The sequence below is a fragment of the Haemaphysalis longicornis genome, unplaced genomic scaffold, assembly GCF_048455015.1.
Source record: "Haemaphysalis longicornis isolate Haplotype H1 unplaced genomic scaffold, Haemaphysalis longicornis Haplotype H1 scaffold_10, whole genome shotgun sequence".
NCBI classification, from domain to species: domain Eukaryota; kingdom Metazoa; phylum Arthropoda; class Arachnida; order Ixodida; family Ixodidae; genus Haemaphysalis; species Haemaphysalis longicornis.
In genome coordinates, this window is record NW_027526204.1 from 127,262,719 (window position 1) to 127,284,423 (window position 21,705).

General features: G+C 48.9%; 1 protein-coding gene across 5 annotated transcripts in view; it reads right to left on the reverse strand.

Moving 5' to 3' along the window:
- LOC144159277 (uncharacterized) overlaps window positions 1-21,705 on the reverse strand; it is a 352,228-nt gene that overhangs the window by 110,787 nt on the left and 219,736 nt on the right. For all 5 annotated transcript variants that reach the window (XM_077690667.1, XM_077690670.1, XM_077690666.1 and 2 more), the window contains one exon: window positions 12,480-14,904. In XM_077690667.1, coding sequence (XP_077546793.1) covers window positions 12,480-12,572 — 93 coding nt within the window. In that variant the 5' untranslated portion in view covers window positions 12,573-14,904. The remainder of the gene's footprint in view (window positions 1-12,479; window positions 14,905-21,705) is intronic.

Consider the following 21,705-nt stretch of genomic DNA (forward strand, 5'->3'; position numbering starts at 1 on the left):
AGTTATCGCCATCACGGAGCGGCACTGCGTGATTTGCTCGTCGCAGCAGATGCGCCTTCCGTTTATGCTTTGCTTTTGTGGCATTTTTTAAGTGGCCAACGGTTGCGTTCATTGCTGCAGCTGAAGGAAAGCCAGCCAATAGCCGCTACATTGTTGTAATGACGTAATTCGAGAGGTCGAAGAACGCCGAGACCGGGAAAGAGGGGAGAACCTTTTGAGCAAGTTTCTAAGTTATCTGAAGGGCATATATAGCAGTGATTGTTCGCTTAGGTGCTTCGCGACCCCATAATCTAGATATTGGATGTGTTGGTTGACTACGCTGTGCAAGCATTTACGATTTCTAAAAAGGTTCAAAGAAAGTGATGCAGGGTTTCCTTAAGAATTGGAATCGTTCAATGCTAAACCACGCTTGTTGCTCGTGCTCTTGCTCCTTGCGCGATGCCCCAAATACCTACTAGTGCGTAATGTGACGTCTACTCGTTCTTTTTACAGCACGACCACGAACCTACAGGCATCTGAGCAATAGACCACTCCTTCCATTCTTCCAACAATAATATTGAAATGTTCGATGCACATGAGGCGGAGCTGCTCCCGCCATTTGGGGTCAGCGCTGGACGTTTCGAATGCGCTTATAAGCGCATTCGAAAGAGAGATCCGGTATACCGGATCTCTCTCCCTGCATCTGCAGCGAGCTCAGACGTTTCGCCGAATGTAGAACGCAGTGGGGTCATAAAGGCCAACGTTTGGTCAACGCTTGGCAAAACTTAGTCACCGCGCCTTTCCGCCATTTCTCAGTTAGTACCGGCTTTACGACACACCTCAACACCAAGTTATAAAACAGGCTCGCGCAACTCACACCCACTGCGAATCTCCCGCCAGACGGCTAGTAACACCCTATCCTGCATCGAACTTACCCACTGAAATCAGCGCAGTCGCCTCAGAAGGGCGTTGACCCGCCACTAGAGCCTCGTTCCCGTCTAGCCGGTGTCGCGCAGCCTATAGTTAATGGCTCTAGCTAGAGGAGCCCAGCGCCGCGGACGGCACTGTGAGAAACGAACAAGCGGGAGGCGGATCGCCATGCGAGTAGAAGCAGCGGCGGGCAGCGGTAGGGGGGCGGTGCAGACCATTAGCATAGCTCTCATTTCCAGAAATCTGGGTCACAGCAGGCCGCTGGCGTCGTCTAGTCGACGCGGCGCCGACGTCGACCAAGACACCCGCTGACCGCACTGGACGACCGCAGACCCCGCTTCGTGGAAGTCAGCATAATGGTTAAGTGGTGGAATTTGGAGCGCGGCTGCGCCTAACTACTCCCCGCCGGAACAGTTGGAACGACAGTGCGAAAGAGATGGAAACAGAAAACCCAAATTGTGCCTAAAGCCAGGCGACTGCACCCGTCTGTGCTTCAGAGGAAGAGATGAAACAAATCAGAAAAATCAGTGAAGATGGATGACCGGCGAAGCTGGGCCCAGTTCAACGAGTACACGAAAAAAATATCCGTTTGTTTGTAATTGCGATTGAGCATACTTCGTAGGCAGTTAGCTGAATCGTCTTGGAAGGACTCGAGCTTTATTCTGGCGGACAAACACGGGCCTGTCCGTTCCCCTTAAGCGTCGTAGGCATCGTATATCCTGTCAGTGTAACACACCGACCCAAACCGATCGAACACGTGTGACAGCAGTCAGGTCGCATTGTGCCGTTAGACGCCCGCGTTGAAGTGTCCCACCAGTAGAACAAGCATGTCATAGATGGGCGCATGAACCACAATCTCCTGTAGCGCTTAAACTGTACTGGTCACATTTTAACAATCAGTAGGGATTGGCTGCCTTCCCTAATAATAACACCAGCATTGACTTAGGTCAGACATTACACAACTAGCTGCGGCTCAGTAGCACTCCGTGACATGTGACGCTTTGGACGTCCGGTTCTGGATAACGAACAAAATGTTGCACGGGGAAAAAACGTTAAACCAGTTCCACTCAGCGTGAAAGCTGTCAAGAGCGGAGCTGTGAAATTTGTCAAGGGGCTGTGGCGCCCTCCCTCGACTATTTTCAGTATCAGCCTGGCGTTGATACCGAAAGTGGTCAAGAGAGGGCCGCGCAGCCCCTGAAAGGGCCTGTTAAGATGCACAAGGTTGAGTTTAAATTAATTTGGGGTAATTATTTCGTTAATTTATTATTGTTTCCTTATTTTACATTATTGTTTACTTATTCGCAGCCTAGCAACGGCAGCCTCGCTGGAAACGGCGCCGCGCAAAGATCCCCCCCAACACTTTGCATATCAGTAACGTGTGCATGTGTGACAAAATGAGATTTATATCGGCTTCGTAACGCGAGGTACCCAGGTTCGATCCCTACCAAGGAGAAACACAGTGGTCTTTTTGAAGGCGTTGCGCTGCTGAGCACGAGGTCGCGGGTTCGACCGCGAGTTTTGACGAGGCCGCTTTTCTGATGATGGCGAAAAGCCAGAACGCCCGTGTGTTCGAGATTTCGGCGCACTTTAAAGATCCCCAGGTGGTCAAAATTAATCCGGAGCCCTCTCCACTACGGCGCGCCTCATCGCCTGCATTGCGTCGGCGCGTAAAACCATACAATCATTTAATCGATCAATTTATCTTTTCGAAGCCTCTGTTTGAGTGCGTGACGCCACGTGACTGTCCTGGCTAGCTGCCGTGACTCCGGACGAACTACGACGACAAGCCGGACCCCTAAAGTGCTCCACACTTAAAACCTATTCCGGTATTCTAAAAGTACTCCTGATTACGTGCAGGGAGAGCGACCGTAGTTGCTGCGAAATACACTATGACGTACTACCATGTTATCTGCTTTGTCAGTGAAACTGCGACTTCGACTTCACAAAGCCCCGACACACCAAAACTGGCTACGTAGTAATGTGGAAATCTGGGCCTGTTGGTTCATTATTGCTTAAAAATAAACCAGCAAAAAAATAAAAGAATAAAGCCACACAACAAGTGGAAAGAACTCATAAGGAGAGTCAATGGAATTACAACAATCTTTTTATTGGAAGAGCTTCCATTAAATACTTATTCACCCGACACGCTGCATGCCGCTGTTGTTAAGGGGGAGGGGGGGGGGTGTCCCATGTGCGCATGCGCGGTGTCGGGTGAGTAAGCATTTAATAGGAGTTCTTCCAATAAAAAGATTGTTGTACGTCCATGCAGTGACTGTCCTTGTGCCTTGTTTCTCATTTTTGGGTAGCGATTTTTTACTGGTTCGTTTTTAGGCTTTAGATATATGTAGCCAAGCCTTGTCGTTTCGGCAAATCTCGAACGTATTGAATTTGAGCGGGTCCGACGCGACGAAGCTATCACTGGACGCGCCGTAGTGGAGGTTTCCGTACTCATTTCGGCCACCTGGGAGTGGGGGAGGGGGGAGGGGGTATCTTTAACGTGCGCCGAAAGCTCGACACACGACATGCGAGCGTTTTCACTTCTTCGCCTCCACCTAAAAGGCGGGCACCGCGGACGGGATCGAACCCGCGTATTTAGGGCTCAGCAGCGCAACGCCTTAGCGACTCAGCCACTGCGGCGGGTAATGTCGGAGAACGAAGGTGATGATAATTGTGATGATTCGCCAGAACGACTGTAACCGGGCGAGGATAAAAATGGTGCCGCCATTCAGCGGAACCATCTTGCGCAAGGACACGGCTCGTTGGCGCCCCTCGAGGCCTTTAATCATTCGTGCACGTCTCAATGCGGTGATCCGCTCACCGCTGCCATACGCGCCAGTGACGATGACACGTGTTGCAATCGAATGCATAACACGGGCACAGTGGAAAAATTTGGGGCCAATTCCGCCGCGAAGGCGGTTGGACCGCATTACGTCGTGTGTGTCCTGCAACAACGAAAGTACTCTAATTGCCGTGTTGGCAACATTGTGCGGGTTTTGGGGACTCGCGCGGAAAGGAAAATTCCGAGAGCAAGCGTTAGCCAATACGCCTTATCACGCATGTGTCGTCACCATTATTAGGCTTAATTAACGTTACGGAGCACGAAGACTGGACATAACGATGCACCCGGCAACTTCAAGCCCATTGTACGTTAAACTACGGGTACCTGATGACGACGTTAATGTTAAACTTAACCTTATTTCGCACAAACGCTGAGCCTAACGACGCACCAAGCAACTTCAAGCTCATTGTACATCAAACACGGTGACGTCCTTAAGCCTAGAAGTATGACGTTAGGCCTAACGTCAGATTGCCGCATATCGTCGTCTCCATCTTTTCTCTCTTAATGACGCAAGCATGAAATTAAGGGCGTACTGCCTACTGTGTGGACTATTTCACAAAATAATGGTCAGCTTTATTATTGGGTGAACCAAACCACAGGGTGCCGATCGGCTTTGAGCTACTGCTAAGAGAACCCGCTCTTCGGCTCCCGTGGCGCAGGACTAGAGTCTCGGGTTTTGACGCTAGCAGCCTAGGCTAAAGCCAGGGCACTTCTTAAGTTCTGTTTCCAAAGGTGAATTTTCCACTACAAAATGTCCTACTATTCTACGCATTACGTTTCTTAATAAGCGAGGTTTGGTAACTTTCAGGTCGGGTTAGACGAATAAGGCTCAGCTATATCCACAGAATAAAGCTGAACATTACTGTAGTCTGGTCCACAAAACAATACTGCGCATCATCCCGTGGTCACACTCAAAGAATAGGCACTGCCAACGAAGACATCCCGAGGCAAGAATTGGCCAACACATGCATGCGGGCATGTCTGCTCGGCGCTTGACGATGACAGTATTCATACTCACGCAGATGAAACAAAAGCTTTAACATCCCTTCCTGAAGGAAGTTGAGAGAAGCCCGACAGTTTGCTCACATCAAAAGTGCGCCAAAACCTTCGCTAAAGAAAGCGTTCAACCTTGGCTGAAACTGCGTCCAATCGAAACCTTCAAATACCCAGATCGTAAAACAGAGAACGAACCTACGGGACATGTTATTCGCACTACCTAAGCGCATTCGTGAGATGTAATTAATTAGACAAAGGTATGCTGTTGTACTCCTTCGTGATCGATGCGTGTATTGCATCATATAGAACCATTCCACTTTCGCGATTTGCAAGTAACAGTTTTCGCCCAATGGTTGCCCGGTCTCACGCACGCGCCATGTTCCCAAATGTTTTACCAGAGCTTTTCGGTCGACCCATCGATCTATAGTAAAACGCATTAGTTTTTTTTGACAAGATGCCATCGGTCCAACTACAAAAGCTTTCACTTAAAAAAACATCTCTGCCCATCTCCACTAACGTGAACCCTGAAGACAGCAGAAGCATGCAGCGTATAAGTGTATTCAAAGACTGTAAGTCTCTCTTGCCGCACGGCGCGCGCTGATTGGGCACCGGAGAAGCGCCGGTGGGAGGAGCGATCGCGCGCTTGCTGAAGCTGTGGCGTCATCTCTTGAGTTGAACCAGACTTCAGCACTTAAGTGAGATACAGGCTGGCCGTAAGTTGTCTTCGTGCCACAAGCCGCAGCAAGGTAAGAAGTATGCTAAAAAGTAGCACGAGGCGTTGGAAAACGAGTGTCCCGGTGTGTTCTTTTATACCCGGGAACAAGTTAAGAACGGCACCAGCTCATGTACGGTATCACTCCGCCTAAGCGACGGACCCGGATGTCAACGGGCGCGCGCGTTTTGAAAGGAGACTGCCACGAATGCGTGATAGCGTCTGCCTTTTCTCACGTAGTTTGTTTGGCGTCGCTGCAGTAGTTTATAAGCATATTAGGTCCAAAAAGATACAAAAACGGCTCGTGCCTTGTTGAAAATATTCCCAGTAACGCGCTACTTGTTCTGCGCGGAGTGACATCCAGCTGCGGTGATGAGGCACAGCGGCAACATCACCCCGATACAAAGGGGAAACCAATAGAAATCATCATCATCATCATCATCGTCATCATCATCATCGGTGCCGTTCTTAAGTTGTAACCGAGTATAGTACGCGTTACGTTCTAGCGCGAGGCGTTGGAAAACGAGCGTCCCGGTGTTATAGTACCGTGACTACATGAGAATTCGGCGACATGAGACGACGCCGACATGAGACGCCGACAGCTCGAGTACCTAAGGTGATTCGCCCCTAAAATCCCGTTCTGTGAGCTGTACACAGCTAACGCGGTAAAACTAATGCCGCGGGAAACGGGGGACGCTCTTTTAACATCCTGCACGATTACATCCGGTATTCTTCGCACTACGGCATCCAGCCACGTGTAATTTCCTATCTCGTCCCCATTACGTTACCAGCTTCTGCCCGGAACTAGTTTTTTTTTTTTTTTTTACCTTCGTTTCGTTCTCCGTCATACCAGGGAAGGTGCTCAATAACATGCAAAGCTACCGGCTGTAGTATATCCGTGTAGGAAGTGTCTCAAGTGTCACATCCTGCTGCGGATGCGAGCCTCTCCACATAATAACCCTGTATTCGCGTGCCAGCTATTCCGAGCATCGCACCGGTTTGCCCCGGAACGCCTCACACGTGTCCCGCCTGTCGATACGGGCAGAGAGATCCTCCTCGCGTGCGGGCGCGTGTGTACTCTGTGTTCCGGATGTTATCTTTGGGGTCAGCGTGTGTGTTTCTTCGTCGCTATTACGCCATTTCAATTTTCATGCGGCGCGCGCCAGGCCAAGAAGGCATTCTGCCAGGCAGACATGTTCCGGGCTGATAGAATGCTGCTCTACACTATAAAATGATTTACACCCGCACACTTAAGGGTGTAAATCACAGTCTATAACTTACACCCTTACACCCTGGCATAAAAAACAAAGGAAAACACCCTTTAACGTTCTTGTCGTTTATAACACCGTTAGCAGCAATACAAGAATGCACCCTTTTGAAGAGTGTTTCGTCGTTAATTACACCCTTTCAAAGTGCGTTTTTCTTTCGTTTTTTATTGGGTGTATGGGCGCTGGATATACACAAAAAGGGTGTCAATCATTTTATAGTATACGAATAAAGCACGGTTCTCGACTTCCGCAGAAAAGGGCAACGAATGATCGCGTGAGTTGAGCTATCCAATGGAGCCACGAGTAACAGTTTGACAACTTGCGCTCGGTGTTACTTTAGGTGTAAGGAAAATCGATCCATAGTTAACACTCTAGCCCACCGCCGTTCGGGAAGGTTTTCCGAGAAGGGGAAAGATACGAGAAATGACAATCGGTTTAAAAGCCCGATTCATCCGTCCGTCCGTCCGTCCACCCAATCACTCATTCACCCACTCATTCGTTCATCTGTCTGTCTGTCTCTTCGTTCGTGCGCTTGTTCTTTTGTTCTTTCGTCCTTTCGTTTGTTTGTTTGTTTGTTTGTTTGTTTGTTTGTTTGTTTTAATATCCTAAATGCCCAGGAGGGCGTTACAGAAAGAAGGAGGGTTAAATTAGGCTTAGTAAGGTATGACCGTTTTAAATTATGGGGGATCCGGGTTGCTGGCAATGAAGGTAACATTTAAACGGAACTTGTAACGCAGCTAATTTCCTTTTTCACCTTATTGTTGACAATTTATGACCACGAGCGCATAAAAGTGATCACCGAGGTTTCTAAAGGCGACGACGATGAGCGATCGCGGCCAGATAGCATGTTCTGCGTGTAATCTAATGTAAATTCCGTTCTTTTCACGTAACGAAGGCGTTCTAGTTGCGACGCAGTGGTGCTGCTCCAAAACAGTTTGTGCGCACTCTCTCTCATTATATATATATATATATATATATATATATATATATATATATATATATATATATATATATATATATATATATATATATATATATATATATATATATATATATATATATATATATATATATATATATATATATATATATATATATATATATATATATATATATATATGTATTAGGCCAAATGTCACTCAAAATTTCTTCTTATTTTTGTTATTTTAAATTGTACTTGCATCAGAACAATATTCTGAGCCATTTTTCGCAACAATGTGCTTCTGCACTACGAACAGCGGTCGTCTCTAAAACATAAAAACGCCGGGAAATTACCGCCCGAAATTCTAAACAGCATTCAAGATTTCGTTATATGGTTAGCAGATAAAAACCCGTAGAAGAAAAGAAACTTCGGGAACTTCGCAACGGTAGGCATTTCATATACAAACGTTACGCAAGATCTGAATCACTACTACGGGCAGCGAACTCTGCCCAGTCCTAGCTGTATACTCGGGGGCAAGTTAAAAATGACAACGGAAGTTGATCCTGCGTCTCATCACCGCATCCGCGGCTGTTACTACGCACGCCGCAAAAAGTGCCTTACTGCGAGTATTTTGAACCTGACACGAGCCGTTTCCGTGACTTCTCACACTTCATCTGCTCATAAATTTCTGCAGCGACGAAAAACATATTAGGTGTGAAAAAAAAGAGGACAATGTTACGCATTAAGCGCAATGTAGTTTCAAAACGCGCGCGAGCGCGTTGACGTCACTTGTCCGTCGCTTCTGCGGAGAGATACACTACCCGAGCGATGTTCTTAATTTGTACCCGACAGAGTATGGCAGCGAATGAGCGAGCGGGGGATGGCTGTAAGCAGTAGTTTTAGTGCGAAAAAAAAAATGGCCACCACCTTTGCAATTTAGATACGAACACTGGGGAAAAGCGGAGCTGGCGGTCTTCTCCATGTAAACTAATTCAAATCAAAGTCCACAATCCACCCTCCTTAAGTCCAATATCCAAACTGCAAAAGACCGAAGTCGAAGTCCACTTCAAACACGGCCAAAGTACAAAGCCAACGCCCGCGCTGCGGACCTAAGCGAAATGCTCAGAGTCCCGAATGCGCTGATAGCGCAATCGGATAGACGTCGGTTTCATCGCGCGAGGGATCCAGGTTCGATTGAGTGGTTCGATTGAGTGGTCCAGGTTCGACTCCGTGGATGAGTATGGTAGCGCCATCTGGGAGGACTAGCGGCAAGCAAAGGCTACAAATCCGAACGACGCAGTGAAAGTTCGTGTGAATGCGCGCACTTATGACTTCACGGCAGACGTCACGAAAACACACAATTTGGCGGGAGAATCAAAATTTTAACCCAAATTGATTAATTTTTCGGTGAATGTGGCATCGTTTGCTGCCGGACAAGAGCTGGGGGCACTATAATACACGGAAACATTCGAATAAATCAAACTTGTATTTTGTCTGCATGGCCCATTTAAACAGTTCCGCTGCAGCCGCGCCTCATTGAAGCGATGCCAAACAAGCCAGAAATCGAACCCTGCAGCCTGAAGCAAGAGCAACGCAAGCAGCCGCGCATAACCCTCGCTGTTTCTCACGCCTCGGGCATAGACACTACTTCCCCATTCCCTCGGGTCTTTCTGTGCTTTGTTGAGACCGAATCAACGACAGGCGCCCGAAAGAGACGATCGAAGGCTCCCCCAGAAAACTTTCTCGCCTTTGCGGTGAAGTTAGGCCGCGAGTGTTAACGAATCATCGCGGAGCGGCACTAGGAGGTAACGAGCGAAGAAGTATTGCATAAGAAAAAAAGGGCCTGAAACTCACGGTCTAGAGAACAAGGTGCGTGGGAAGGGAGTAGGAAATGCGCGCGAGAGAATCCCGGCCAACGTCGGCCGAGTCAGCGGGGGAATTGCCGCGAACAGGCGCCACCCACGACTCCTCATTGAACACGACGCTGTTGTGTCGGATGGCCTAGTTCTGTTGTTGCTTGGCGGGAAACTGAACGATCTGCCCTACGCCCATTTCCGAACCATACTTCGACTAGCCTCATTCGCCAGCTGCTTGAGATCACACACACTGAGTCCGTCCGTCCGTCCGTCCGTCCGTCCGTCCGTCCGTGAGTGAGTGAGTGAGTGAGTGAGTGAGTGAGTGAGTGAGTGAGTGAGTGAGTGAGTGAGTGAGTGAGTGAGTGAGTGAGTGAGAGAGTGAGTGAGTGAGTGAGTGAGCGAGCGAGCGAGAGAGTGAGTGAGCGAGCGAGCGAGCGAGCGAGAGAGTGAGTTAGAGTACGTGATTGAGTGAGTAAGAGAGTGAGTGAGTGAGCATGTGAGTGGATGAGTGAATAAGCGAGAGAGTGAGTCAGGGTGAGTATGTGAGTGAATGGGTGAGTTAGTATGTGAGTGAGTGCGTACGTGAGTGAGCCCCTCGTCGGAACAGTCCCCTCCAATCCCCAACAACAAAAATAAATCACTTCAACTGTTTCACAGGGAAATTCTCCGCCGCACATAAACTCTTTTGCAAAACGTTAGGATCAATCACTCCTGGCCTAAACCGTAAGGCGAACGATATAACGTGTTCTCCTAAGCAAACTAACTAAGCCATCCCCAGTGATACGGCCCTTTCGCAGGAGCTGCAAAGTACAACGGAAGCAACTTATAAAAGAACCCTTCTTGCAAAGCTGCGCTCGCAAAGAGCCTCCCGAGGAAACACACGACCAAGAAGGCGTTTAAAGGTGGAAAGCGAAGTGAGGAAAGGAAGAGTTCGTAAAGCACTAAGAAGCGCTACCATTACGCGTCGTCAACGAGAAAGCACGCACGCACGCGTATGGAGGGAGAGAGGGTCAACACGGTTGGCCTTCCGAGTCGGCCAACTGCCCGTATTTCCCCCGAGGTGATCTAGAAATAACCACGTCTCGCCCTTCTGTTGTGGTTTAGAGCAGGAGAGGAAAGCAAGGGGACCGCTTTAAAGACTACAGATAGACGCAGCCGCTACGGAAGCGCCTAACTCTTAGACGTGCGATAAGGAGCGGCGCCAAAGCCAAACGCGCCTCCTAACAACGTCAGCAACATCGCTCAGTCTAGTCGGGCAAAGCTCCACACGTCGAAACAGTGACGGGCAGAAGGGCGGGAATCTAAGCGCTATTAAACAAACAGGCGAGGCAGTATACCGTCGACGATTTCGACGGGATCAGCGCGGACGGCGCGGCGAGCTCGTTTCGCAGACGATATGAACGCTCTGGGAAAAAAAAGAAAACATCGCCTAGGTACGAAGGCCTCGAACTTCGCCGCCAACACCGCATGACGCCGTTAACAGCGAGTTTAAATTTTAAAACGATGAAGCGCGAAAAGATGGGCCACAGCCGGGAGTGAGGTACGAGGAAGTGACGCAAAGGCGGCGGACGTCGGTTGCAGGGCTTCCTTATCTAGGCGGCGTTTTACCGAGGAACCCGGAAGGCACGAGAAGCCGAGGCAATAGAAGACGAGGAGGCAGAGAGCTCAGCGGCGCTTTCTTCAAACAGCCGCGCTGTGGCGTCACGCGCGCGTCGCTTTTTAGCGTAACAGCTCTCGGGCGTTCTGCCACCGAGTCCGGCGGTCTTGAAGCGACGCGCGCGCGAGCGCTTGAGGCGAGAAAATATGCGGACGTCAGCGAAGGACGCCGCGCACGTGTTTACATTGGTGTCTGCGAAAAGCTCGCGCCGTAAACGCGAGTCGCTTCCGGTTGGGGAATACGGTATGCGGAAGGAAGAACTGCGAAGTAGCGCCCTTCTGACGCCGTGAATAGCGCCCAAAAGTTGGAGCGAAATTCGCATCGCGTCGTGGATTGGTGGTAGGCCACTCAACATTTGCGTATGACCAGAAGATCGATCTATAGCGCCGCCGTACTAATTGTCGTGGTGCGTTTTCATAGCGGATAATGCACCGGCCGAACGTCGCGACTCATTAAGCTACGTGCAAACTAGCGTCGAAAAACACGACCCGACAGCCCGAAGCCTCGAATAGACCTTTCTATTCGGCATCTTTCCAGTGGAACGGGCGCACGAATACTGAACTATTTAATGGCGCGGAAACTTGCCCGCTCATTCGACAACTTCAAATCTCGTACGTCGGGAACACAGGGATCGTGTTTTTGTCACAAACTCTCCGCGCGACATATTCTTCACTACTGCTTTTTTTTTTTTTTTTTTAATGAAGTTGACTTGCAAGCTGCGATGCCACTGTGTTGCCTCTTCGTTCCAGAGCGGGACGTGATGAACTATCCGTATGACCTACTTGCAATCTCAAAAGTGTACACGACTAATAAGTGGATATCGGTTTCCTGAACGTTGCGTTGTATACTTAGTTTCGTTCGTAAATATATTTTTATTACTGCGGTAGTATTGCTACAGCTAAGCTGTTAGGCTCTCGTTAACCAGGACTTTTCCTGGCGGCTATGTGCAGAAAGGATAAGCGCGAGAATAGAACGAACGCCACACAGCCGCTCACGCCTCGCTCAAGCTCCAAGCTGACGCCTTTACATTGCCCTTCTGAGAGAAGACCACGTGAACATCCGAAGCGCGGACGCTTCGAAGCTAAGATACGAATACGTGCACACCCAACACACCGCCGGCCGGCAAGACTCGGCAGGCTTAGCGCGAAGACGGACAGGTAGGCAGAGTACAGAACGAGCAGCTCGGCGCCTCACAGCCTCGCTAGCCATCCACTCGTCCAAGACATGATGACTGCTCAATCTTTCAATGTTTCGCACTACAGTTACGAAACCGAGCAGTCGCATAGTACAGGTTCACGTTAAACCAAGAAATCAACTCACCTCTATCTGGCTTTTGCAGACAGTCCACTGTGGCGGGTTTCGTCGGCGACGGTCTTGGGACGCGAAGCGGATGCATGTCGAGTAGGGAATCATGCCGCCGCCGGCGTCGACGTGCTGTGAAGGAGCGCGCTGCTCTGCCGCGGCGGGTCTCGCTGGGGCGTCGTCGAACGCTGGCGCTGTTCGACTCCGTGGTTCGTCACTCTCTCGTGGCTCGGCGTCGGAAGGGCTTCAACGTGCGCGACGACCACCGGCCAGCTCGGTCGAACACCACTACTCCTCTCGCAGTCCTCTCAAAGCGCCTCGGCAAGTTCGGACGTTGGAATCGACTCGGAGTCTTCCGAATCTGCCGTTCGAAGTCTGCGCCGCACCTTACGCGGGGAATCTTTCCCGAGTGGACTTGAGCTTCCGAATTTAGATCAATGCTTTTATTTTTCCTAGTTTGAGCCGTTAGGATAGCACCAAGAAGCTTGATCGACCAATTGTCCACGCAGAGACCACAGTCAGCGATGTTAAGACACAAGATTCAACTGGCACTGATAGTATGTCTTTCAAACAGCCTTTGATAATAACTGGCAAGGTTATAAGAAGCGACAAGCGCGTAAGCGATGGCAACTGCCGTCAAACTCTTCAGCTGTAGTCTTCACTCGCTTGTCCAGAACAACCAGACTGAATTTTCGAAACTTATATCCTTCCCCACCTAACTCGGCACAGTTTTTCCGACCCGTGGGCGATTACGAAGCTGCTAGAAACGTTGCCGACTGGCGTGTGGTATTGACCACTTTAATGTCCTTGCGCCACTTGCAGTTTCTCATCGTAAATCACGACCTTGGAGATGACGGGCTTGCGGTAACAGCCTCAGGGCTAAGCTTGGTGACTTGAAGCATGCAAGTCACCCTTTCCTCCCTCTAGTAGCCGTAGAGCTACCGTCTTCTCGAGTTTTAGTTATTTTTTGTTCGTCTAGCCCGGACTTCTCGTAGAAAGCGTACACGCTGTATTCTCCGAAAGGATTTACTCTCAACGGGATAAGAGGGATATCACGTTCGTAACTACCTGAAATGACGGCGAAATTCGTAAGTTGAGCTTTCAGACGCGCTTGAACACACTCTGTACAAAAGTGGGTTATGAGCGCGTCACACGGGGATGACGTCACACAAGAACTATTCAGGTCACTAAAGGTGGCAATTTTTTTTTTCTTCTCGGGAATCAGTGGAGTATGGAGACTGTTCTGAATGGGCGTCGATGAAGGATTGCGTTTATTGTAACGCGCTCTGCTGGATGTACAGGCGACTGATAGGAAAGGGAGGAGGGTTTACACGCGTTCTTTGTTGTCCTAGAAAACGTCCTGAAACGCTTTATTTCGGCTTACTGTTTTAATCGCTCGCGACACGGCTGTGTTTTATCTTAGTTCGGTTTTTCCAGTTTACTAAACTCTCTCAGTTCGGTCCTCCAAGTAGACTAAGAATGCTCAATCCCGTGGACCCCACTACGACGAATTGGAAACGTTAGAGCACTACAATCACGTTAGTCTGGTGTGTTCTTCTGTACTTTCAGACTTGGAAGAACCACAGATAACGCGTTTTTCTTTCCGCGTATTAGCACAGCGATAACGTTTGAGGAAGCACAGAACCCCTGGGTGGCAACTCAGCTGTTTCACTCAGGAAGGAGCTCTTTTCTTGGAAGTAACGTCTGTATTGCCAGAGGATATTGGAAACGTCTCGAGACGATTATTGAGGCGCAACGCGCTCGTTGTCCTGGGAAATACTGAGCTCACTTATTAGCGACAAACTAACTAGACCACCGGTAGTCGTTAGTCAAGGGGAGAGGAGCGCGCGGGAACGTACGACATCCGGAGGACGAAATTGAGCTACGCTTTCAGCGACAACGCCCTAGCGAATGGATCGTCGTCTGTCCAGATGAAGCGATCAGTTGTGCAGAGCAGACGACACGCACAAACGCACGCACAAACACGGAGAACACAACAGCAGGCTTGATTGGTCGCGCGCCAAGATGGAACTTTCTTGGGACGTCGGTATCAGCGAAACAGCTTCCAGCGACGTGTTCGGTTGCACAAAATTGCGACAAAAAGAAGGGGCAGACGGGAGATATGATATATTGCAGTTCCAAGATGTTTTCTTTTCTTCCCTTCTTTACTAGTTGGCAGTCGAGACAACGCCGCGGGGAATTGGGGAGGTGAACTGCGGTCGAGGAAATCAACGCAGACGAAGTTACGGAGGAGCGTCGTGTGGGTCGGCCGGAAGTGACGTGCGGGGCCGGCGAAGCGGGCTAGACGACGTCCGGACCTGCGCTGGAGGACTGGAGCCCCGGGGCCGCAGCGGGGGAGATGGGCCGGCGTCTGGAGAGGAAGCAACTCTCCTCAGGACTGTCTCCAGCCGCTTGCGGCGTCATTGCTCCGAGTTTGACGACCCTGCGATACAAACAAAACAAAGGAAGAAAATATAAAGCGGCTGCACTGCGAAACACGCACAAAGTACAGCTAGTGAGACTTATACCGTGGTTATAACGAATTCCTCGGAGAGGAAAACTATCTTGAAATCACGAGTTTGACCCGTCTGGTCGGGAAAACATATGACAGCATCTAAAGGGATCCTGCAAGTTTTCTTTCAACTTTTTTTCAAAATCTTAAAAGCTGGCAGAACGTGGTCACCCAACACCTCCAGTACTTGGATTAGGGGGTCACAAAGTACCTTAGCCAAAAGTTACTGCTCTGTGCCCATTAGATGACTCAGAAACGCACCCAAAAAAGATTTTTCCCTCTTTCCAGGTCTTGACGTTCTTCGACCGCCGTAATTACGTCATTACAGCTGTGTAGCGGCTATTGGCCGGTTTTCCTTCAATTGCAGCTATGACCGCATTCGATAGCCACAAAAAAAGCCACAGAAGCAAAGCACACACGGAAGGCGTATCTGCTGCGACGAGCAAATCACGCAGTGCTCCTAGACGCGAAGGAAAGAGCGAAAGCGTTTATCGGAAGCGTTGCGGAGTCCCTAAAAAGTATGACTCCACCATAAAGTTTGTACAAAGACGTTTCTGCTCCCGTACGCGAGCGTTGTTGTCAGAAAAAAATATCTTCACTATAAACAATACTTTGTTAAAAGCGTGACTGACGCGCTCACGGTACACAGCAGTGCCAACCACGAAAAACTTCAAATAAAACGAGTTTCCGACTAAAGCGAATTCGTTACAAAAACAGTTCAATGCGAATTTCTTAAAGACGGGATTTAGAGGAACGACGACTTCCTACAATGGCCAGGCCTCACACAGCGCTGACAACAAGAAGTCGGACGTTGTCCAACTTCTCGGACTTCCGGCGTTTGGTTGCATCGGTTCAGCTTCGAAACTCCACTGTGGTTACTACACGACGCTTCCATAGAAGAGATATAGGGCTCCGAAGGAGTGCTAAAGCGCGGCTTCAGGCAACACGCTCCCATTTTAAGTATCTATTTTCCTAGTTCCAGATTTCATTTCACTTCATTTCATTTATTTCCCACTGCAGACCTTTGCAGGTCCAAGCAGGTGGGCACGATAAAAATAAAGCAACACGCTCAGACACTCGGGGAGAAAAAAAAAAAAGAAACAGTTCGGCACACAAGGACAGGTTTGCAGACCAACGATACACTTAGCAATGAAAACCCCGTAAATCCTTATACAGCTGATTTTTGAAAATTCTACTATTCGACTGTTCTCGGGAAAAAATAGAAAATTCAAATGCATTCGTACGTGCGAAATGAGGTGTTAGGGTTCCTGGGTACCCGTCGCGGTGGCTCAGTGGCTAAGGCGTTGCGCTGCTGAGCACGAGGTCGCGGGATCGATTCCCGGCCTCGGCGGTCGCTTTTCTGATGGTGGCGAAAAGCGAAAATGCCCGTGTGTACGATATTTCGGCGCACGTTAAAGATCCCCAGGTGGTCAAAATTAATCCGGAGCCCTCCACTACGGCGCGCCTCATCGCCTGCGTTGCGTCAGCGCGTTAAACCCTACAATCAATCAAGGGTTCCTGGGTAATGACGTCGCGTATGTCTTGTCGACATTGGTGTGAGGTACTGTGTCGCATCTGGTGCTGTTCGGCTGTGCAAAACGAAGAAAAGGAAAGTCTATATGTCCACCTTCATGACTCAAGCAGTTTAATGTCATTAGCTCTAATTAAGTTCCGTCCGACTGTTTCACTTTCCGATCTACAGTATACCATGCAGCTGTCCTTTGGATCCTTTCTTGTTTATTGACGGTCGAACACAGCCAATATATACCACAACATCGGCTTTCGTGGTTGCGTTTTCATGGAGTGTCTAGTTTAGGGAAGTCTGTACGCACTTAAATCTTTGTGAGGAACCGAAAATCAGTGGTACAAGAAAATGGCGAAGCTTGCACTAAGTCGCGCAATGTTTGAACCATAGCGTAGCTGGATGATTTCTATGTGAGCACTAACGGACACAACACCACACATTGCATTAGGTTTCAAATTACTTATTTACATGTTCCGTCATCGCTTTTCGTTATGGTAGTAGTAGTAATCGTCATATTCATTTATATCATCAGCAAGGCAGCAAATAAGGCAGCAAACCAACAATACATAAGTGATATTTTCAGTGTTACTTTATCAAAAAAATTATTGATGCTTGTTTTTTTTTTTTTTTCGATAGCAAATTAAGTACAACATCAACGACCGAAAACCATCGCCTGCTGTTTCCAGCGCCACCTCCTGGCGGCATTTAAGAAATCAAACGGCAATAGCAACGAAAGGTTCCACTAGATGGGATCCACGTTTCGCTTGGAACGCTCGTGCAGTAGGGCAACGTGGTGCTATAAACGTTGTAGCAGGGTGCCTCAATTCACACGCGTCTCCGCCGTACGGCAGCGCTGGCATCGAGACACCTGACTTGGAGCAGTAGAACGCAGTAAGGTAAATTGACTAGAGCAAACCTCTAACGTGTTATTTTTGGAGGAACGAGACGGGAAAGGAACAGCATAAGATGTGAGCGGGAAAGAGAAGGGAGGCCTTTACTTTGCAGGGGCGCCAGTCGACTATCGTCTTTCGGCTACATTTGCAACGAAAGGGGCAGATACGCTGCCATTTTCTTTATGTTCTTTTGAGAGTGCCACGCGCAAGCCTGGACGACGCCGGGCGCTCCTCCTAACGCGCGTGCTCACGGGTGCGGTGAACAGCAAAACTAACTATGATTCAGTGTTTTCTGATGACGCCGCACACATTACGGCCAGTAACGACTGCTTCGCTATTAAAAAATAGGGGCGCTACCTGGGAAATCGATACAGGAGTTCAAGAGAAGGGTAGGCCGCTGCCGCACGAGCATTACGAGCTGTGTTGACAGGTGCAGGTACCGACGGCGGCGAACAGGAAACTATCTTTGCGATGGCGAACTAGCGGAACGAGTACTGCAGGTTGCTCTCCAGGCGGCTGGTCATGTGGTGACGGGGGCGGCCTCAAAGTTCAACAGAAAGTTTAATAGCAGATCAACAGAAGCCCCAACTGTTATTTCGCCTACACATTTTTTACAGCTGTTTATTACACGTGAACGTTTTGTAGGTTGTAAGACGTTACGCGTAGTACTAATAGGCAAGTCGCTTCAAGGCCTAGTAGGATATCGGGTCGGGGGTTTCAACGGCTGATCAGAAAATCACAAACGAAGACACCACAGGAAGCGCTAACAGAGGATACGCCTGCAACACCAGCGCGCTGGCGTCGCTCCGAGAAGCGCCTGCACGCCAGGGAAGCAACCCTCCAAGGTCGAGACCGGAAGAAAGGTGGAATTCCCCGGGCTCACTCGCCACGGAATGCCTCCCCCCTTCCTCTGCCGTGGCTTCCAGCGAAATGGCGATATTGTTCGGCTGCTTTCTGGGCTCAGATTCCGTGTGTTTCGTTTCACAGCCCAAGAGGTAGCGCGAAAGGGCAGTAAACGCAAAGGAGACTGATTCGAAAAAACCAATGAGAATTCTGCAACATTAAAACAAGAACCTCGCGCTTTTAAACTGGTAGTACAAAGAACTAAAAACCGATACCCAATATGACTGCTCTCTATGAAAACAGAAAAAAAGGAAACGTTCGCTGCGAATCAATCCCTGTTGAACGCGCGGTGTGAATTCGAGCGACAGAGACGAGATTTACGTGTGAGGAACGCGACGTACGCAGTCACACACCAACACGCCCGGAAACCAATTGTTGGGTACTAAGATGTTTTTTTTTTCTTTGAGTTTGCAGAACTTGCTTTATGTAACATTTAAACTATTCACATATTCTCCGCGAGAAAAGTTGTGCGTGATGCTGGAATGTTCCCTTTACGAGAAACAGTGCCAATCTTTTTCTGTTGTTGTTGTGCGAGCGCGCGTGCGTGAGGACTGCAATGTTCTCGTAGAACTTTTTTGTCTCCGCTCAGGCTTCGTCCAACCCTTTTTATTTGTGAAGTTGGCTTTGTTACTAAACACTGTCGCGTGCAGTGAAGCTCTCTTTAGAGAAAAATTTGCACTGAAATTTTGCGCGAAGCGCCTCGGTCGTTAGACAGTGTTAAAGTGCGGTGTTTTTTACCATTTAAAGCAATTGATTTGTAGTTGATATCTTTTGTCGCAAGGAGATGTCGCCAGCTTTACACTTTTGGTTTAATGCAAGACACGCAAGTAGTCGGTGCTCGCCGCGCAGGGAGTAAACGGGTTGAAACAACTCGCGACGAACAAGAGGGAGTTACAAGGTCCGATATAAGTACTGTATTGTCTCCAAATCAGTAGCTTGTACCTGCAACGTTGAACTAAAGTCCCACGCACGGCGCATGGCTCATTAGATGTCCCCGTCAGACGCTGCACTCATCCTCGCAAATCCGACACGTAAGGCTCTCGCTCTACTGGATGCCAATTTGTTGGCGCGTTAAAGAGACGGAAAGTAGCCCGCAGAAAGAAAAACACGCTCGACTATCAACAGAGCAAGACGACCACGCGATGGGCTGTCTGCCCTTCTTGCTTCGCTTTTCGCGCAGTGTTCATTTTAAGAATCAATGTTAACTGGCCCAACTTACTCGCGAAATACCTGACCCCTGGGCTGGTTGGTAAATAACAAGCAGCCTAGTCCAATAGCCGCTTCCTCCCTTTAGTGTCGTGAATTTTTTTTTTTCCTTCACGGGCCAGTTTCTATCATGTCTGCAGTTTACCAACTAGCCGAGGTGTCGGTCCTTCTCTTGGTATTACGAAGTACATTAAAGGGGCCATGCATATAAAAAATCTTTACCACCCACTCCTGGAGAAAGTTGAGACAAGGGCAAAAAATTTCTCACATCAAAACTGCATCAAAAGTGCGTCATAACCTTCCTTCGCAAAAAGTGCGTTCAATAGATCGTCAAAGTTCGAACCTTCAACGACCTAAATCGAAAACGGAGAACGCACCTATGCGACATTTTTTTTCTTTTTGCGCACGAAGTAAACGCATCTACGAGCAAAATAAAGGTATACAAAAACATGGTTTATGAGATAAAGGTATCTCATAAACCACGTGATAAACCGTTCATGATCGATGCGTGTATTGTCTTGTGCAGGACCGAAGCCCTCTTCCACGCACGCGCGCGTGTCCAGAGACATTATCGGAGCTTTTCTGTCGACAAACCGGTCAATGGCAAAACGCATTAGTTTTTCGACAGGACGCCATCGGTCCCACAAATAACGCTTTCGCTTTAAAAGCTTTCGCTTTGATAAAACTTTGTTTAATTTGGAAAAGCTAGCCTTTGGTAACTCACTCAGCGCCATTACAAACACAGACGTTTCATAAACGAAACATTTAACGCAATATTGACAAACGTCCAAACTTCGCGGCTACAGTGACGTAATATGGGTAGGAGTGGCGTATTACGGGCCCGCACTAAACACAGTTTTTGGTGTTTTAACTAGACGTTAGCACTCAACTGATATGATGAACCGGAACTAGAGGTCTCACTAAAATCGACCAGCCATCTTTTCGGCGGTGACTTAGGTCGGCCGACGATCGCACAAACAAGTTTCTGTGACGTCATACAAAAGTTGGCGGCAATTGTCATGGCAGTCACCACTGTTGAATATGTTTTCCTTAATATCTGGATTATCTGTTTGAAGTTTGCGATAAAATTGGTACCACCGTTATCGGTACCAAGCAGTCTCTTTAAATAAACCAAGCTTGTATTTTGTCTACATATAGCCGAGATCAACCCCACAACATTGTTGTCAGCGGAATGCCTCCGAGCCAAAGCTGTACCTGACACGAAGCCAAAAGCTAGACGGAAGGCACGGTCACTGACCATCCAGGATGGCGTGCGGGGAGCCCAACCATCTCCCTCCTATTTGCTATTTCAAAACCTTCACGCTCCCTTTCGGAATGGCGATACGACCGGAGAGAAAGAAGAGATGGGAAATGTCAGCCACATTTTTCGGTTTACCTACGCTGACGTCCTCCTCGAAGTCCACTCACACCAACGAAAACGAGACAGTGGCAGACCACACGCTCAATGTGTGTGTGTGAGAGAGAACGATCTTTAATGAAGTCTGGCGATGGTATCCGGGCTAAATTGCCTAAATTGCTGCGCCAGATGATAATGTGATAAAGATGATGGGGATGATGTTGAGGTTCATACACACAGACGCAGGGAATTATTTACAGACATTGGTCTAGACCTGCGTATTGCAGGTGCGTGATCAGAACTTTTATAGACCGTAAAGCACGTTTGGTACATGTCCACGAATCTTAAACGTCCTTTAGTTGAATGTCCACGGAAAGGGGCAGTCACATCATTGAATGAGTTAATTGCTGCTGAGTGACATCCTGTGACAATTAATTAAAAAGGTTTGATGATTAACGCTCCCCTTGTTCACCCGTTTGAGTTATGCACCCTCCTCTTCCGGGATAAAGGGTGGATTGGGGGAGGGAGGGGGAGGCAAAGGTCTACCCTTGCCGTTCCGGCTACCTCTCTCTTTTACCTTCACCGTGGTGCATTCCTGGCACGCGTTCGTCAGACACGAAGAACAGGCGGTACAGAGCGCAAAATCAGGAGGAGACACCGCGCGACCTCCGCAGACGTGCGGGTCAATAAATAGAAGACGTCGCGCCAGGAGAGAGTGCGTGGAGCTGGAGGATCTCTCAGCGGCGACAAACGTGGGAACACTGGCACCCGATCTGGACCCCATCGCGCTTCACCACTTCACTCTCTCTCTCTCTCTCTCTCTCTCTCTCTCTCTCTCTCTCTCTCTC